Genomic DNA, 15382 nt, shown 5'->3' on the forward strand with positions numbered 1-15382 from the left:
CGGTATTTACGACAAAAAAAAGTTATCAACTTCCTATGAATTCCGTTTCCTATGCACCTCGATGAACATTCACGTAGAACTCCTACATTATTATTACATAATTCATTCAAATCTCAGTGTCAATGACATTGGCAATACAGGTGCCAGCATGCATTTCGTATTGTATATATATTATGCTTTTGCAAAAGATAAATGATATACGGGTTTCGCAACCCATGCACTCACGCGCGTATATAAGAACAAGTTTGTCGCTCTTCTATGTACTTGAACTTGAATTTTATAACGTGCACCATGGCCTTCGTATTAGAAACTGTTCTACTGCTTTTATTCCGATTAGCTTACGCTCGAAACATGCAGGACATTGAAATTGTTTTATTACCATTATGGAATGCGGAAGATAGCGCAGAGGTAGTTATCTATTGCAACATCTTTATTTTTATATACGTATATAATTTACAAAATTTGCACGTTCACTGTATGCGCATTGGATTAAAGTCAACACTTGCCTTTTTGTAATTTGCATGCGATACGCAAATTAAAAAACGTGACATTTTCAAAATAAGTTTTATAGTAAAATAATTTTATTAATATAGTTTATTAGATTAATAATATTCCTTCTATAAAGCTAACATCATTGTACGTTATAAGTTACTTCATCGGTAAATTACAGATGCCTCTAAGCTTCAAAGCGTTCGACCAATCGGTTGAACTAATGTTACACAGAAACGATAAAATCACAGCACCTCAATTTAAAATTTGGAAGCACAGCGATACAGATATCATGGAAGAGTTAGAGCTTAGTAAACCAATCTCGTGTCATTACCTTCATCGAGATGATCTTAGTTCCGCTGCTGTGAGTCTTTGTGGAGAGCATGGTGTGGTCAGTATTGAAATTCCGAAACATTAGAAAGAAAGACATTTCGTAAAACAAGCGCTTTTTTATCACAGCATGGTCTCATTTTTCTAAATAACACCACATTAGAGATTACACCGCTTCAGAGTCAGGATATCTCATTTTTCCATGATCATTACATACGACGACGTTCAGAAATGTTGGGAGAGCCTCATATCGTCAGAAGAACTTACAGTTCTTTCACGTTTTTCGAAGATGATTCAGATTATTCTACTCAACTTCATAATTATTTAACAGATGGAAATGAGATCAGAGAACCATTTGAAAATGTCAACAGAAATAACATAAACGATGCTTTGACATTAGAATTGGCATTGTTCTTTGACGAGACTGGCTACAATATCTTTTCACCATTTTTTGATAAGAACGACGAGAAGATCATCGACATGCTATTAGCTTACGTAAACGGTGTACAGGCAATTTATCATCATCCCAGTTTAGGAATTGCAATCGATATTTCCCTCGTTAGATTGGAGATTATGCAAAAACAGCCACGTGTTCTACCGCATCACGATGGCGAACGAGGAAAATTATTGGATTCTTTTTGCAATTACGCGATGAAGGAGAATCCGGAGGATGAATTTCATCCTGATCATTGGGACATGGGTTTGTACGTTTCTGGTTTGGATTTCTATGTTGTGGAGGCTGGGCAAAAAAATAGTGCCACTATGGGTCTGGCAGTAGTAGGTGGATTGTGCATCAAACAATATTCTTGCGTTATTGCTGAGTTAGGCGTGACGAATCAATTTGGAAAACCATTTCCATCGGCAGGGTTCACGTCTGTTTATATAGCAGCTCACGAAATCGGACATAAGTAAGTTCATTCGTTCTCTTAATCTAGTTCTCTTCTCTAATTTTTGAAATCTCTCAACACGAACGAACTTAAACGACATTTTCCTACAAAAATGTTAAGAAGAAATATCTGGATAACATTGATTAACGATTCTCTCCTAAAAAGTTTAGGGATGCATCACGATTCGGTTGGAAACACGTGTCCAAGGGATGGCTACATAATGTCTCCTAGTAGAGGTATCAATGGCGAGACCGCTTGGTCAGAATGCAGTCGCGATGTGGTTCAAAATCTTCCATATACGAAACCCTGTCTGAAAGACAGGCCAACTTCACCTATAAGCAGTCGATTGGATCACAGCAAGTTCTTCAATCTACCAGGCAGAGAATGGACCGCTAAAAGACAATGTGAAGTGCTACTCCGCGATAAAGACGCTACTGTAGCCACGTTGTATAAAGTCTGCGAGTCGCTACAGTGTAAGACTCCGCATAGAAACGGATACTATTTCGCTGGACCTGCTCTAGATGGAACTTACTGTGCACCAGGCAAAGAGTGCCGCGGTGGTGAATGTAAAAACGCCCTACAAATGTACCCCGATTTTATTCAACAGGGAGGATGGAGTGAATGGAAAACAGGGTCCTGTAAAAGTGGATGCTTGATGAAATCGACCGGCGCTCAAACTAGACGACGATACTGCGACAGGCCAATGCCAAAGAACACAGAAACCGGTTGCCAAGGATTGCACTATGACGTAGTTCTTTGCAAAGACGATAATCTATGCAAGAAGAAGCGCAAGAGCATGAGCGAGTTCGCGGCACTGAGGTGCGGAGAGTTCAGCGAAAGATTGCCAGAATTGGATGCGAAGGGTGGCGGGCTACAAGCGCCGCACGAACGCGAAAGGCCATGGATGGCCTGCGCTATATTCTGTCGGCGAAAAGACATAGCATCTTATTACACGCCGCGCGTGGAATTAAACGACCTTGGCCTTGACCCATACTTTCCAGATGGGACATGGTGTCATGTCGAGGAGGGACAAAATTATTTTTGTCGCCAGCACCACTGTCTACCAGAGAGTATTCGTTCCGATAAAACGCTGCAAAATGATCGACAGAGGAACGACGACATTGAGTTCGGCCCTCAAAATGCACACGCCGGAAGGCTTCGTCTTGACAATCAGGTGATTAAGTATTTGAGCCTGGGCCCCGACGGGTTGCCCCTCTTGACTTCCTTGTCGTACGGTATTGGGTTTCCGCCAGACGAGGATGAGTGGATCGATAAAGATTACGTAGAACTGATGAAACCAACGAAAGAAACTTCCTTTGAGTCATCGTATCGGATAAGAGAATAATTTTTTTTCATTTTGTCTAACTCTTTTATTTATTTTTGTTAAGTATTTTTTTATTGATTTCAGTACCTTCATCTAATTTTGATAAATTATAGTTATTGAAGTATTTCTTTATCGTGTCAATCTTTAACATAGGTGATTGATAAGATAACGATATCAAGTCTAATTACTGATTAATGTAAAAAAGATCGATAAAAAAGAAAGAAAAAGAAAAGTTTCTAAGAGAATTCGAATTATTAATATTAAAAGCAAAGTGTTCAAGTGTTCTCCTCATTATTATTCAATCGTATTCCCTACTTTATATAATGCAGTATAAATATAAATATACCAATAAATTATACACCAATATACATATGTATGTAGGTATGAGAAACACACGTAGAAAAATGAAGGGTGTAAACCTCATACGTGAATATATATGTATATGCATATTTACACAGAAATTCTACTGTTTCACTACGCAATTGTATGTGAAAGTATCTCAGGCCTCGGGAGATAGGACGATGACGTCATCTACTTCGCTGTCTATTTTAGGAGTGTCCCGATGTTATATCCAGCGTAGGAGCGATCATGAGACAAAAGGATTGAATAAAAATACAAAATCGTGTCACTTAATTGTATCGATATTATTTTAGCGTACAAATAATTAACCAACCATTAAAATTAAGAAAACGCGTTACATAAGAAAACAATCAGCTCGATATTACAAATAGTTGTTTATACATACATGTGCTTTCATATGACAAAAACCTCCATCCAGTCACCGTGAAATTGAAGGAAATTAATGAGCAAGGTACAATTTGTTGTTTGAATATACAAATTTAATTTGTTCTACTATATACTTACGTATCTATGTACGTACTTGTAATTCATTGAAAATGGGAAAGAACCAAATTACAATATATATATGAATGATGGAATAAGAGAACAAAAGGCAAAATAAGATGATTGGAACACAATGATGGTGGCAATTTGTCATACTTCCACAGATTTACCGTTCACACAAACCAGGCACGCTAGACACATTTACATTAAAGAATACTTACAGACCATATACGCATACGCAAACGCATTCATTCACCATAATTGTATACATAATACATACTCTGAATGTACAGAATAAACAAAATTAAGCAAGTCACATTCATACAGAGCTGCATTCTAACGGACTCGCACTGTTAAATCATATAACTTAACGTAAATATATTCGGTCTTATTCAATATTTTAGGATCTTTCTTCCCGCATGTAAAGGCAAAATACGTTTCACTGCACTACGAAAGCAATGGTCATTTGTTTTACTCTTTCGAATTATAACAAACATAAATTTGCCTAAACCCAAATCAAAAATCTGATTTACATTTGACTAATCGAAAACCACATTTTCCTAGCTAGAAGATAAAGTTATTATTTGCATCGTCTCAACAAATATTTGTTCACAGCTCTCTAACCACGCATTTATGTACTAGAACGTACACGAGTGTTTATTCTCGTCAATTGGGACGATTAGAGGACTGTCGTTGTGATGACAATTATCCATGCTTTTTTTCGTTCTCAATTCTGTGTTCAATTCGGTAGAGTATCGTACAATATGTCCCTCGCACTTTGCGTTAATGTGTCAGGAAATTTGATGTCGAATGAGACCAGGAGATCACCTTTCCTTGATGGTTCCTTTGGGAATGGTAGGCCATGACCCTGAATCCTCCTAACCATATTGGGTTTTACAATTTCTCTTGTCAAATTTAAGTTGATTTTTTCGCCAGTAAGCGTAGGAACTTCAATGATAGTACCGCATAAAGCTTGTTTCAGACTTAGTTTGCAAGTGTATCGTATATCACTTCCTTCCCTTCTAAAAAGAGGATGTGGTTTATCTCTGATGATGAAAACAATATCTGCTGGAACCTTTCCACGGCCCTGGTCACCTTCTTTTTGGAACGTTATCTTAGTGCCAGCTTTCCATCCAGGTTTTACATTAATTGTGAGAACCTTGTCTTCTTTTTTGGTAGAACCATCTGGCTGAACAACTCGTTTGGAGATTTTCATTTTCTTTGTACAACCACGTAGAATCTCTTCTAAGCTGATATACAGATCATGCTCGATAGCAGGGTCTTGAGCGCGGTCTTTATTGCCTCCTCTGCCAGAATTAGACCCCACAAAGTTGAAAGAATGTGACCTAAAAGCTCCACCTTGACCTTGACGTTGTGGTCCAACTCCCAATCCAAGTGGATCGTCTATGTCCATATCATCATCGTGGAAAGTGAAAACCCGGTTTCCTATAGGGCCTCCAAATTCAAAAAATGTTTGGAAAGGACTAGCAGAACCAAAGAATTGAGCAAACGTTGCTTTTGGATCTCCATGGAAAGTATATGTCGTGCCACCGCCACCTCCTCCTGCTGTTCCAGCTCCTCCCTTTAATCCTTCCTCTCCAAACTTGTCATATACTTCCCTCTTTTTAGCATCAGAAAGTACTTCATAAGCTTCAGCTATTTCCTTGAACTTCTCCTCTGCCCCAGCACTCCTGTTTTTATCAGGATGATACTTTAAAGCTAACTTTCTGTAGGCTTTTTTGATCTCATCGTCACTGGCAATTTTGCTTATGCCTAATATTTTATAGTAATCTTTCCCCATTGGTTACAGATCTGGAACAATTTAAATAAAAGGAAGATTGATATATTGTTTGTGTAAAAATGAAAAATACAAATTTGTTGAAACAAAGAATCAATTTATTGTCTTTTATTTACAATTATCAAATTACATTTCATTGATCCCTTTTTATGGTATTTTTCTAAATCATTATATCATCTAATTATAAGAAATTACTTCAATTTACTTAAATTGTTTTCTATTAAACTATAAGTAGATTTATGACATATATGAAGCATTTTGTAAGTTATTTTTTTATGGAAAGTATATCATACATATTACATTCTATTCAAAATTATACTGTTGCACATATCGCGAACATTACATACATAACAATGTGTGATCCAAGTGAAATATTACATCATTGCAAAACACGTTTTTCGAGGGTCCGTATAATGTTCTATATCGACGATTTGGGAAACGATGTTTAACGCAACGTGACCATAAAAGTGCGGCTCTTTCTGAAGTTTCAAGTACGATTCGACGTCATACAACACAAAGAACTGTTTTTGTCTTTTACAAATCACTTTAGGAAATACAAAATATATTCTTTTTTATTATATACATATATCAAAATCATTTTTCAGTTCCATCTTACTTTTCTATTTACATAACTTTACATAATTGTATTGGAGGTTATTGATTTAGACTAACGAAATGTCTACAAAAATTTATCAAACGAAATCTTGAGTGCTTTATCGAAATCTTTTACGGTACGGTCAAACTTTGCATCCTAGTACTAATACTACTATTATATGACGTATAGGTTTTGCAATCGAGAAAACAAGTAATTGTGAAAAGGCTACATAACTCTGGAAATTTGAAAGTTTGAAGAACAGTTGGTTTTATATCAGATAGCATTTATTATCGAATTAAACTGGTAAAAGCACAAGAGTAGAAAACCTGTTCCGTTCTCCCAACTATCGAGAGACGGAGACTGAACAATGGTATATAGGTACTAAATACGATAATGCCAATGATCTGCCATTTTTTCGCATATTCTCGAGAAAAGAAGTATGGATGTCTCTCTAACGCACACCCACGTATGTATTTCACCGATATCTATTTCTGGCAATGATGAGCGCGTACAAGCGACGAACGTGTCCGCTTCTACAAACGTGCAACGATTGCGAGCAGCGTAAAAATAAATTCTACTGTGTCCACGATGGCTACCCTAATCTCCACCTTGAAGCATTTATCTATCATAAAATTATGCTACGAATATACTCGAATGACTCCCCATCGCGGATCGCCCATTTTATTTCCTCACGAACATCTGACAGAATCCAAGGAACACCCTACGGTAGTATTTATCGTTGATGATTTTCATTCGACACTTACCGTTGCTGTTCTTGTTATCGCTTGATAAATTAGAAAATCCAATTGGCACTAAATTCACTGAGATTTCTGAAAAAACGTTATGCAGTTTGATGAAATGTTTGTTTCTGACAGATTGGATGAAACAACATTTAACACCTCTCTTTACGTACTAAAGTGTCGCGTAAGCTGTGCAGTCCATATATACAAACTTTCCTTCTAGTGGCTTCCGGAACTTTCGAGAATGGGTCGACGGCAGTTCCGTAGCACTTATTTAATGACGTCAGTAATCCCCACTCCTAGTTATAGATCGAAAACGCGACCGAAAATCGCGCGCGCTTTATGAAACGTAATATCGACACCATGATAAATAAACGATATATTCAGTAAATAATATACTAGCAATATATATTGAATAAAGTTTATATTACTTTGGCAAATAACAATAATTTTGCACATTTAACTCTATTGGACGGAAAAAGATAAGTGAAATATTGTTCTCGTTACGATCTGAACTTAGCCGAGTATGCTATTGATATACTTGATGAACGTAATTGTGGATATTAATTCTATGCATACATACATATAATGCATTTATGAAGTTTGAGGACATTTAAATATTACCATCGAATGAATTTTTATAATCGATAAAATAGTATATGGATCATTATTTTATTAGTTGCGCCAACTGTTGAATTCTGTAATATAATAATAATTATACAAGATGCAATAATAACTGAGATTTGTTTTTGCTAGAAGAGAAACTATAGTTTTTTTTTTAATAGTACTTAATAATTTATATTTTTAATAGTAAGTTAATAGTACTGGCCATTTGTACAAATTCCATTTCACTTTCCTCTGCAGAAATTATAATTAATCCTATAAGGAGCGTACTGCATTATCATGTGGAACAAATAATTTGATAATTTTTAAAATAAATTTATTAAGATTGCATTTATTGTACGAATATTTACATAGTATAGTTCATATCCCGTACAAAATCGAAAATATTCCTTTGTACGTAACAAATAAACGTATTATTGTTTATATATACATTACATACATCATTACACGAAAGTCAAATTGATTTAATTAGCATCACGTGTATTTCATATATGCACAACAAATACACTATTCAATATATGTATTTATCTGCTCAATCGTAAGAACAGCGCGTGTCTACATTCTCGTGAATTCGGTGGCATGTATTTGTCATAAAAATCTTGAACAAATTCTTCTACTTTAAAACCGAATTTCTGATATAAAATTAACGCTGGGTTAGTAGCTGAAACGTGTAACGTAACATCTTTGCCCATACACGTTTGGATTAAATGATACAGCATAAATGTTCCTATGCCAGATCTACGCCATTCAGGACGAGTTAGAAAAAATGATATGTAAGCTTCGTTGTAACCAACATCGGGAACTAAAATTGCAAATCCTATAATTAACTTTTTGTACAAAACCACACAGCTAAAGTCAGGGTACTGCAAGCACTCTGTCACTGAAAACATAAGAATTTTTTATATAAATTTTTTTATAAAAGATAATCTTGCATCAAACCATTATATAATCGTTGTGTTCACTCACAATCAATGCCCGGCCAAAAGAATTGGCTACACAGACTATTAATCGCGGGAATGTGCTGAGGCCTCACATATGAGTAATCAATCGGCGCTGTCGGCGGTGCTTTCCATTTAGGATTAGATTTATTGACTTTAACACGAAGCTCTTCCATTACTTTCACCCATAAAGGACGGCATGAAGTATCTCTTCTTATAAATGGTTTTAAAAGTCTATTTGTGTATGGACTATGCACAGATGTGGGTTCATTGTATCCTTGTAGTCTTTGTTCAAACAAACTTAGATCATCGCCAAAAAATCGATCCAAAACTCTGCCAGAATCTTTTAAAGGTTTCTCAAGTATTTCTGTCTTAAAACCAAAATTATCAATATCCAGTATTGGTAAACCATATTCTCGTTTTAATTTTCGTACAGCTAGTTTTCGATAAAATCGTCTGATCTCTGAGGGTGCAGAATTAAGAGTCGATTTATTAACTTGTTGTAATAAATATGCTTCTTCCTGATGTGTCATACGTGGAATCTTTTCTTCTAAAATGATATTTGAAAATAATTATTGGAAATGAATTATATTGTAAATATATGATAAAAGATATATATACTATTAGTGTGATTTTTCTGCCAGGGCCATGGGCGTCGTCGCGTAATCTTAAATAAAGAAACGGGTGGTTGTTCTTGAGTAGAACTTAAACTATCATTACTATCTTCTTCGTATTGTTCATCTTCTTCATCTTCCTTTATCTGATCTGTTTTAATATTAAGATTTTCTGATACAGCATCTGTAGTAGATGTCCATTCTGATGTAAAATCATCCAATAATTGTGAAAAGTGAAAATTATTGGTTTGATACTGACAGTCTCTTATTAAATCAGACAATGATGGTGTATCACTTTGTTCAGTAGACATTATATCATCTTCAATTTCCATATCTAAAGTCAAATAATATTAATGTTGTATTAATATTATAGAATTTTCTATATTGTATTTCACCTATATTGTACAAGTACATACTATTTAGCTCATCTTCTTCAAGTAAAAGATCAAATAATGTTTTATCAGGTTGAACATATGCTTGTGAATATGCAGGACAATCTTGATTCTTTGTTGATCCATTTCCATAACTGTTATCCTCCCCAACTGAAATACTTGATTCTGATGGAGTTGGACTAACATGTAATTTACTTGCTGTTTTTACTTGATTACCAACTTGTTTTTTACGATCCAATATCATTTTTTCATCTATAATTAAAAAATATAAATAATCTTTGAATATTATATAACTATGTTAGATGAAAATTATAGGTATTGTTGATTACTTTTAGCAATAAGAACTTCAGGAGGATCATTGTCTATCAGTCTCCACCATCCAGATTCTCCCAATTCTGTAGTTCCCGATTTAAAAAAAATTCCGCTATAATGAGAAAGAGTTCCAGATATTGTACCAATCCAATTCTTCTTCCTTTTACTAAAAAATAATAAAAATTAAATTACATATATAGATTTTATGATGAATCTCAATTTTGGTCAGCTTTCCAGTACAATATCTTACACTGTTTTCTTGAACAAACAATCCCAGTTACGATCTACAAATGTACTAATGTCAGATTTCCAATGAAAGTATCCTCTTTTACTAATACCACTTGACTTTTCACGTAAATTATATAATGTTAATATAATTACATTCAGCCAAGGCATCCTATTACGTGCTACTATTTCTTCACCAAAAGGACTACAATGGAAACAAGTCAAGTCAAAAAATACATCCCCTATAAATGATACTGGAACGCTCCCACGTTTTAAACATTCTATATGGATCTTTCCTAAACATTCATTGCAACATAATGCTGGTTTACTGTATGGATCACATAAATGTCCACAATTCTTGCAACATTCTGTTGCAGAGTGATCAACAGATTCTGTTTTAAATTTGCTGTCTTTCTCATTATTTATATCTGCCATTGCTTATTTATTAAAATATAATTTCTGGATCTAAGTTAGATATTTAAAATAAAACAGTCTATTTTATGCACCCATTTATTTAAATACATTTGTCCATAAAATGTAATTATTACTCTAAAATATGAATATTTTAAGATACTATATCATTAATAATTATTATTTATATACTGATCACATTGAGGTTACTTTTTTGTATAGTTTGCAATAAGTTCACACTTTACTTCTAATTATCCGAATATAGTCGCGCATAACAATTGGCGGGAAATTTATAAATGAGTGTTGACTCAAATATAAAACCAAATATAAAAAATATAAATAGAAATTGTAAACTTTTTTATTTAATGTAAATTATAATTATTATACGAATGACTTGACTTTTTATTAACAATTTTATTTCTAATTATCAGAAGTAAGTCAAGCATTCCTGTATTCAGTCTCATAAATAACAATCTCTGGATATTGATCATGTTTGTTGCTATGGAAGTATAAACAACGGAGGTATAGACCTTTGAAAATATGTATATGTATATATTCTGTGTATAAAATTCGAAAATTACTTTCGTACTTTTTAAATAAAAAGGTAGAAAGAATTCTCAGAATGGTTATTCATTTACAAAGCAGAGTATTTTATGGTTTAAAAACTGATATAATCTCAAACGCACATTATATTTCGGATGCAGAAATTCTGTATCCCGTTGGAAATGTAATAGCACTTCATAATATTCCGCAATATCGACAAAGATTCATACGTTTATCTGATAAACAACAGATAAATATAATTACAGTTACATACAACAAGTAGGTTTTTATGTATGTAGTTAATGTTTGTATCCTCTAATATAAAGTTACACATTATCTTTCCAATCCCTTTTTATAAAGGAAGTATATTGCAACATGTGAAGTTGGAGAAAAACCTACTATATCTATTTATGATGTTCAAACATTGAAAAGAAGAAAACTTCTTGGGATACCATATGAAGCCCCTGATGTAACAAAATTTACTTGCATAGGATTTACTTTTGATAATAAGCATCTAGCAGCAGTTACAGGAGAACCTGATCAAACAATGCTTTTTTATAATTGGGAAAAGGGAAAAGTAGAATCCAGTATAAAAGTAGGGACTCCTCAGAATCCATTGGCCATTGTACAAGTATTAGCTTGCAATCCATCTGATGCAGGTGTAGTTGCACTTGGTGGTCTACACACATTTAAATTCTTAACTCTTTCTGATACTATATGGAGGCCATATGGATTTTCTAAAGCAGACAATATACTTACATGTTCTATGACTTGGTTGGATTCGGATAGATTATTACTTGGAACTAAGGATGGTAAAATACTTTACTTAGAGAATGGTGATTTAAAAAATATCTATAATATGACTGATACATTATTTATGAATCTGAAAATTCGCGAAGAATATGTTATACAAGCTAGTAGTTCAATTACAGCCATGGACTCAAAAGAAGACATTCCATGGGAAAACAATATTCGTTGTTTAATTGCATTTCACAGAGGTTTTGCATTTGCATTTGGCTCAAGAACAATTGTGGTTTTTGAAACAGAGGGCCTGCATAAATATACAAAAAGAAATATTTATATAATACCAACTCAAATATCAAAGCAAGAGAATGAAGATTTATATCAAATCAACAGCATAAGTGTTAATTTAAGTTCAGATCGTTTGTTAATTACAACTGGTTGGCCTCAATTATTTTATGCAAAGTTATGGGGACCAGACTTAAATGTAGATCCAGAACCACAAGAATTAAAGATCATGGGTCAATCATTGCATTTTGGACCTATAAGAGATATTTCTGTCTGTGGTTGGAAATCAACTTTCATGACTTGCGGAGAACTCGACCATAGTGTAAGGTTGTGGGATTTTGAATCAGGAAGATTAATTCTACACAAACAATATACAGAAGATATTTGTGGAATTGCTTTGCATCCTACAGGCCTTTTCTGTGTGATTGGTTTTAGTGATAAATTACGTTTCATGAGCATATTAATAGATGATTTATTACCTATGGAGGAATTTTCTATAAGATGTTGTAAAACTGTAAAATTTAGTAATGCTGGTCATTTCTTTGCCGCTGTTAATGGAAATGTTGTACAGATTTATTGCACTATTGGTTTTATTAGCACTTTCATTTTAAAAGGGCATACTAATAGAGTAAAGACTTTACTATGGTCACAAACAGATACAAAGCTACTTACGTTAGGTGCAGAAGGTACTATATATCAGTGGGATATGAGTACTGGTCGCCGTTCTGCTGAGATAATTTTAAAAGGGATTGTTTTACATGACATTGCTCTTTCTGCTGATGAACAGATTACCTATTGCATTGCTGATGATAATAATATATACGAGATAAAAGACAATACGGTAATACATAATTTAATTTTTCTACAATTTTATGAACAGAGAAACAGAAGATAATTTAGTATATTATCCATGTTAGACGAGACAACATAATATTCCAGATGCAAACATGTATTGCATGGTATTAGGAAAAGAAGATCAAGCTTTGTTTCTTATTTGTCCTGGTGGTATTATTTTATCAGTAGTATGTCCACTTCAAGATCCAGTACAGTACATAACTTTTCACATTCATTCTGCTAATATTGCAAAGGTAAGATCTTGTATAGTAAATGATTTAAATGTATAAAGTAAAGTATAAAGTAATCATGCTGTATATTTTGCAGATTGTCCTTCCTTATAATGAGCAGTTCTTGATATCTACTGGAATAGATGGTAGTTTATGTATTTGGAAAGTAATATACCCTGAAGGAAAAGGAAAGACTGCAAAAGAGCTCACATATACGAATGAAGTGTTAATTAATAAAGATGACTTGCAAGAGAAAATACAAATGATAGTCGATTTGAACGTTAGAATGAGGGAACTGGAAACTGAACATGCTTATAAAATGCGTCAAATAGAGGTAGTACATAATGACAAAGTACGGGATATACATCAAGGATATTTGCAAGCTATCGAAGAGCTAAGAGATAGGATAAGTAGATTACAAGAAGATCACAAGAATGAACTGAACACTATTAACATCGAAATACTTAAAATGAAAGAGAAACACGAAGAAACTATGAAGCAAATGGAAACAAATTATAATGCTAAACTTATTACAGAATACGATAGATATTTAGCGCTTGAAAATACAATGAATAATATGCGTCAAAATTATGAGAAACGTTTGGAAGAAGTAGAGAAGCATGGCATTGAAGAATTACAAAATGCAACAACTAAATATGAGGCTCTTCTTCATGAGAAGAAATTGCAATTAGAAGAAAGTCAAGATGAAATAACACAGCAGGCGCGAGTACACGAGGAGATGATGACGCAAGTTGAAGACGATGTCGATAAGGAAATATTGGAGCTAAAAACAAATTATGAAACATTGCTACATGAAGAAAAGGAGGCAAATATACGGCTGAAAGGAGAAGCTGGGATGTTGCGCAATAGATATATGGCTAGTTTAAAAGATGTTGAAGAATTGAAGAGACAACTGCAACAAGTTCAAAGCGAATATGGGTATTTCCAAAAGACTATTCAAGAATTAGAAAAAGATAAAGATGATTTGAAAATCGAAATAAATGAAAGGGATATCACGATTCAAGATAGAGAACGTCAGATATATGAATTAAAGCGTACAAATCAGGAACTGGAGAAGTTCAAATTCGTTTTGAATTACAAGATTACAGAATTGAAAAATCAAATAGAACCGCGGGATCAAGAAATCAAAGAGCTCAAAGAGAAAATCCGAGATATGGAAACGGAACTTGTAAATTTGCATAAAACAACTATTAGTTTAGAATTACAATTACATGAATTGAGGGAAAAATTAGGAGCTGCAAGACATGAACTTCAAAATGAAATGCATCGAAATAAAAGATGTCAACAACTTTTAAAAAGGATACGGATAGATTTGCATGATGCTTCAGGGCTTGTGCAAGAACCACAGGCATTAAAAATTGCTATCACAAAATTGTATCACAAGTATAGTTCAAGCGATGAATTTTTGCGTAGCCGAAAAGCGGATTTAGATGCGCAATGTGAATTTATAAAGCAGAGGGATCATTTAGAAAGGACAATAGCTTCCCTTAAGAGACAAGTTTTCCAAGACAGAATAGGCAGTGGCAAAGATATAGATAAAACGGTGGAAGAAAATATTATTTTGATCACAGAATTAAATGCTTTGAGGGAAGAATTGAAAGATGCAAGAAAACACGTACAGCATATGGAAGGTCTGTTAGGTTTAACGGTAAAGGATATAAAGCCGTCAGAAGCAAAAAGAAAGATGGAAGAAGCGTTATATGACCATGAACAATTGCGAATTGAATACAGATTTCAAATGCAAGAGTGCCAAAATATAATAATTGCTTTAAAAGACGATATGTATAAATTGATAAGCAAACTACCTTGTGAAGAAGCAGAAACTAAAATAACTTTTTAGATGTGCTTACCATGAGTAAGTGAAAGCTTTAAATACTAAATAAATTTTTTTTATACAAGTTATGTGTAGTATATTATTAAATCGTTTTCCTATCGTAAATTATTTATTTAAGGAAAAGAAATATTATTAACAAATTGGAACGAAGAAATGTTATAACAATAATTACCAACACAATTTTCTTAAATTAATATTGCCTTGTTTAAAGAACAAATGGAATGATAGATTTTCTATTTTTCGGATATTGGGAAAATTCTTTCTTATACGCTTTATGTTTTCCTAATGCCCATATAGTCATTTGATATGCACCAGCTAAGGTAAAGAGAGCAGCTGAAAGAATATGATAGTTACATATAGTATACATTA

General features: G+C 33.7%; 5 protein-coding genes across 6 annotated transcripts in view; 2 read left to right on the forward strand and 3 right to left on the reverse strand.

Moving 5' to 3' along the window:
* Positions 1-9: 9 nt before the first annotated feature.
* Positions 10-3663, forward strand: LOC117205396 (A disintegrin and metalloproteinase with thrombospondin motifs adt-2). Its single transcript, XM_033443752.1, has 4 exons — positions 10-408; positions 671-880; positions 949-1727; positions 1872-3663. The coding sequence occupies exons 1-4, from the start codon at positions 259-261 to the stop codon at positions 3049-3051; spliced, it is 2319 nt and encodes a 772-aa protein (XP_033299643.1). The 5' UTR covers positions 10-258; the 3' UTR covers positions 3052-3663.
* LOC117205393 (dnaJ protein homolog 1-like) lies at positions 3654-7271 on the reverse strand. The gene is made up of 2 exons (XM_033443749.1): positions 7031-7271; positions 3654-5685 (listed from the first exon to the last, which is right to left on the reverse strand). Exon 2 carries the CDS (start codon positions 5672-5674, stop codon positions 4613-4615), a length of 1062 nt encoding a protein of 353 aa, XP_033299640.1. The 5' UTR covers positions 5675-5685; positions 7031-7271; the 3' UTR covers positions 3654-4612.
* Positions 7272-8138: 867 nt separating this feature from the next.
* On the reverse strand, positions 8139-10626 carry LOC117205398 (cysteine-rich protein 2-binding protein). The gene is made up of 6 exons (XM_033443753.1): positions 10137-10626; positions 9904-10052; positions 9599-9826; positions 9190-9516; positions 8597-9118; positions 8139-8510 (listed from the first exon to the last, which is right to left on the reverse strand). The coding sequence occupies exons 1-6, from the start codon at positions 10544-10546 to the stop codon at positions 8155-8157; spliced, it is 1992 nt and encodes a 663-aa protein (XP_033299644.1). The 5' UTR covers positions 10547-10626; the 3' UTR covers positions 8139-8154.
* Positions 10627-10945: 319 nt separating this feature from the next.
* LOC117205319 (cilia- and flagella-associated protein 57) lies at positions 10946-15149 on the forward strand. Its single transcript, XM_033443603.1, has 4 exons — positions 10946-11344; positions 11426-12935; positions 13012-13182; positions 13256-15149. The coding sequence occupies exons 1-4, from the start codon at positions 11145-11147 to the stop codon at positions 15017-15019; spliced, it is 3645 nt and encodes a 1214-aa protein (XP_033299494.1). The 5' UTR covers positions 10946-11144; the 3' UTR covers positions 15020-15149.
* LOC117205321 (very-long-chain enoyl-CoA reductase) overlaps positions 15110-15382 on the reverse strand; it is a 146831-nt gene continuing 146558 nt past the window's right edge. For both annotated transcript variants that reach the window (XM_033443610.1, XM_033443609.1), the window contains one exon: positions 15110-15346. In XM_033443610.1, coding sequence (XP_033299501.1) covers positions 15219-15346 — 128 coding nt within the window. In that variant the 3' untranslated portion in view covers positions 15110-15218. The remainder of the gene's footprint in view (positions 15347-15382) is intronic.

The sequence above is a fragment of the Bombus bifarius genome, unplaced genomic scaffold (assembly GCF_011952205.1).
Source record: "Bombus bifarius isolate JDL3187 unplaced genomic scaffold, Bbif_JDL3187 scf7180000007990, whole genome shotgun sequence".
Lineage (NCBI taxonomy): Eukaryota > Metazoa > Arthropoda > Insecta > Hymenoptera > Apidae > Bombus > Bombus bifarius.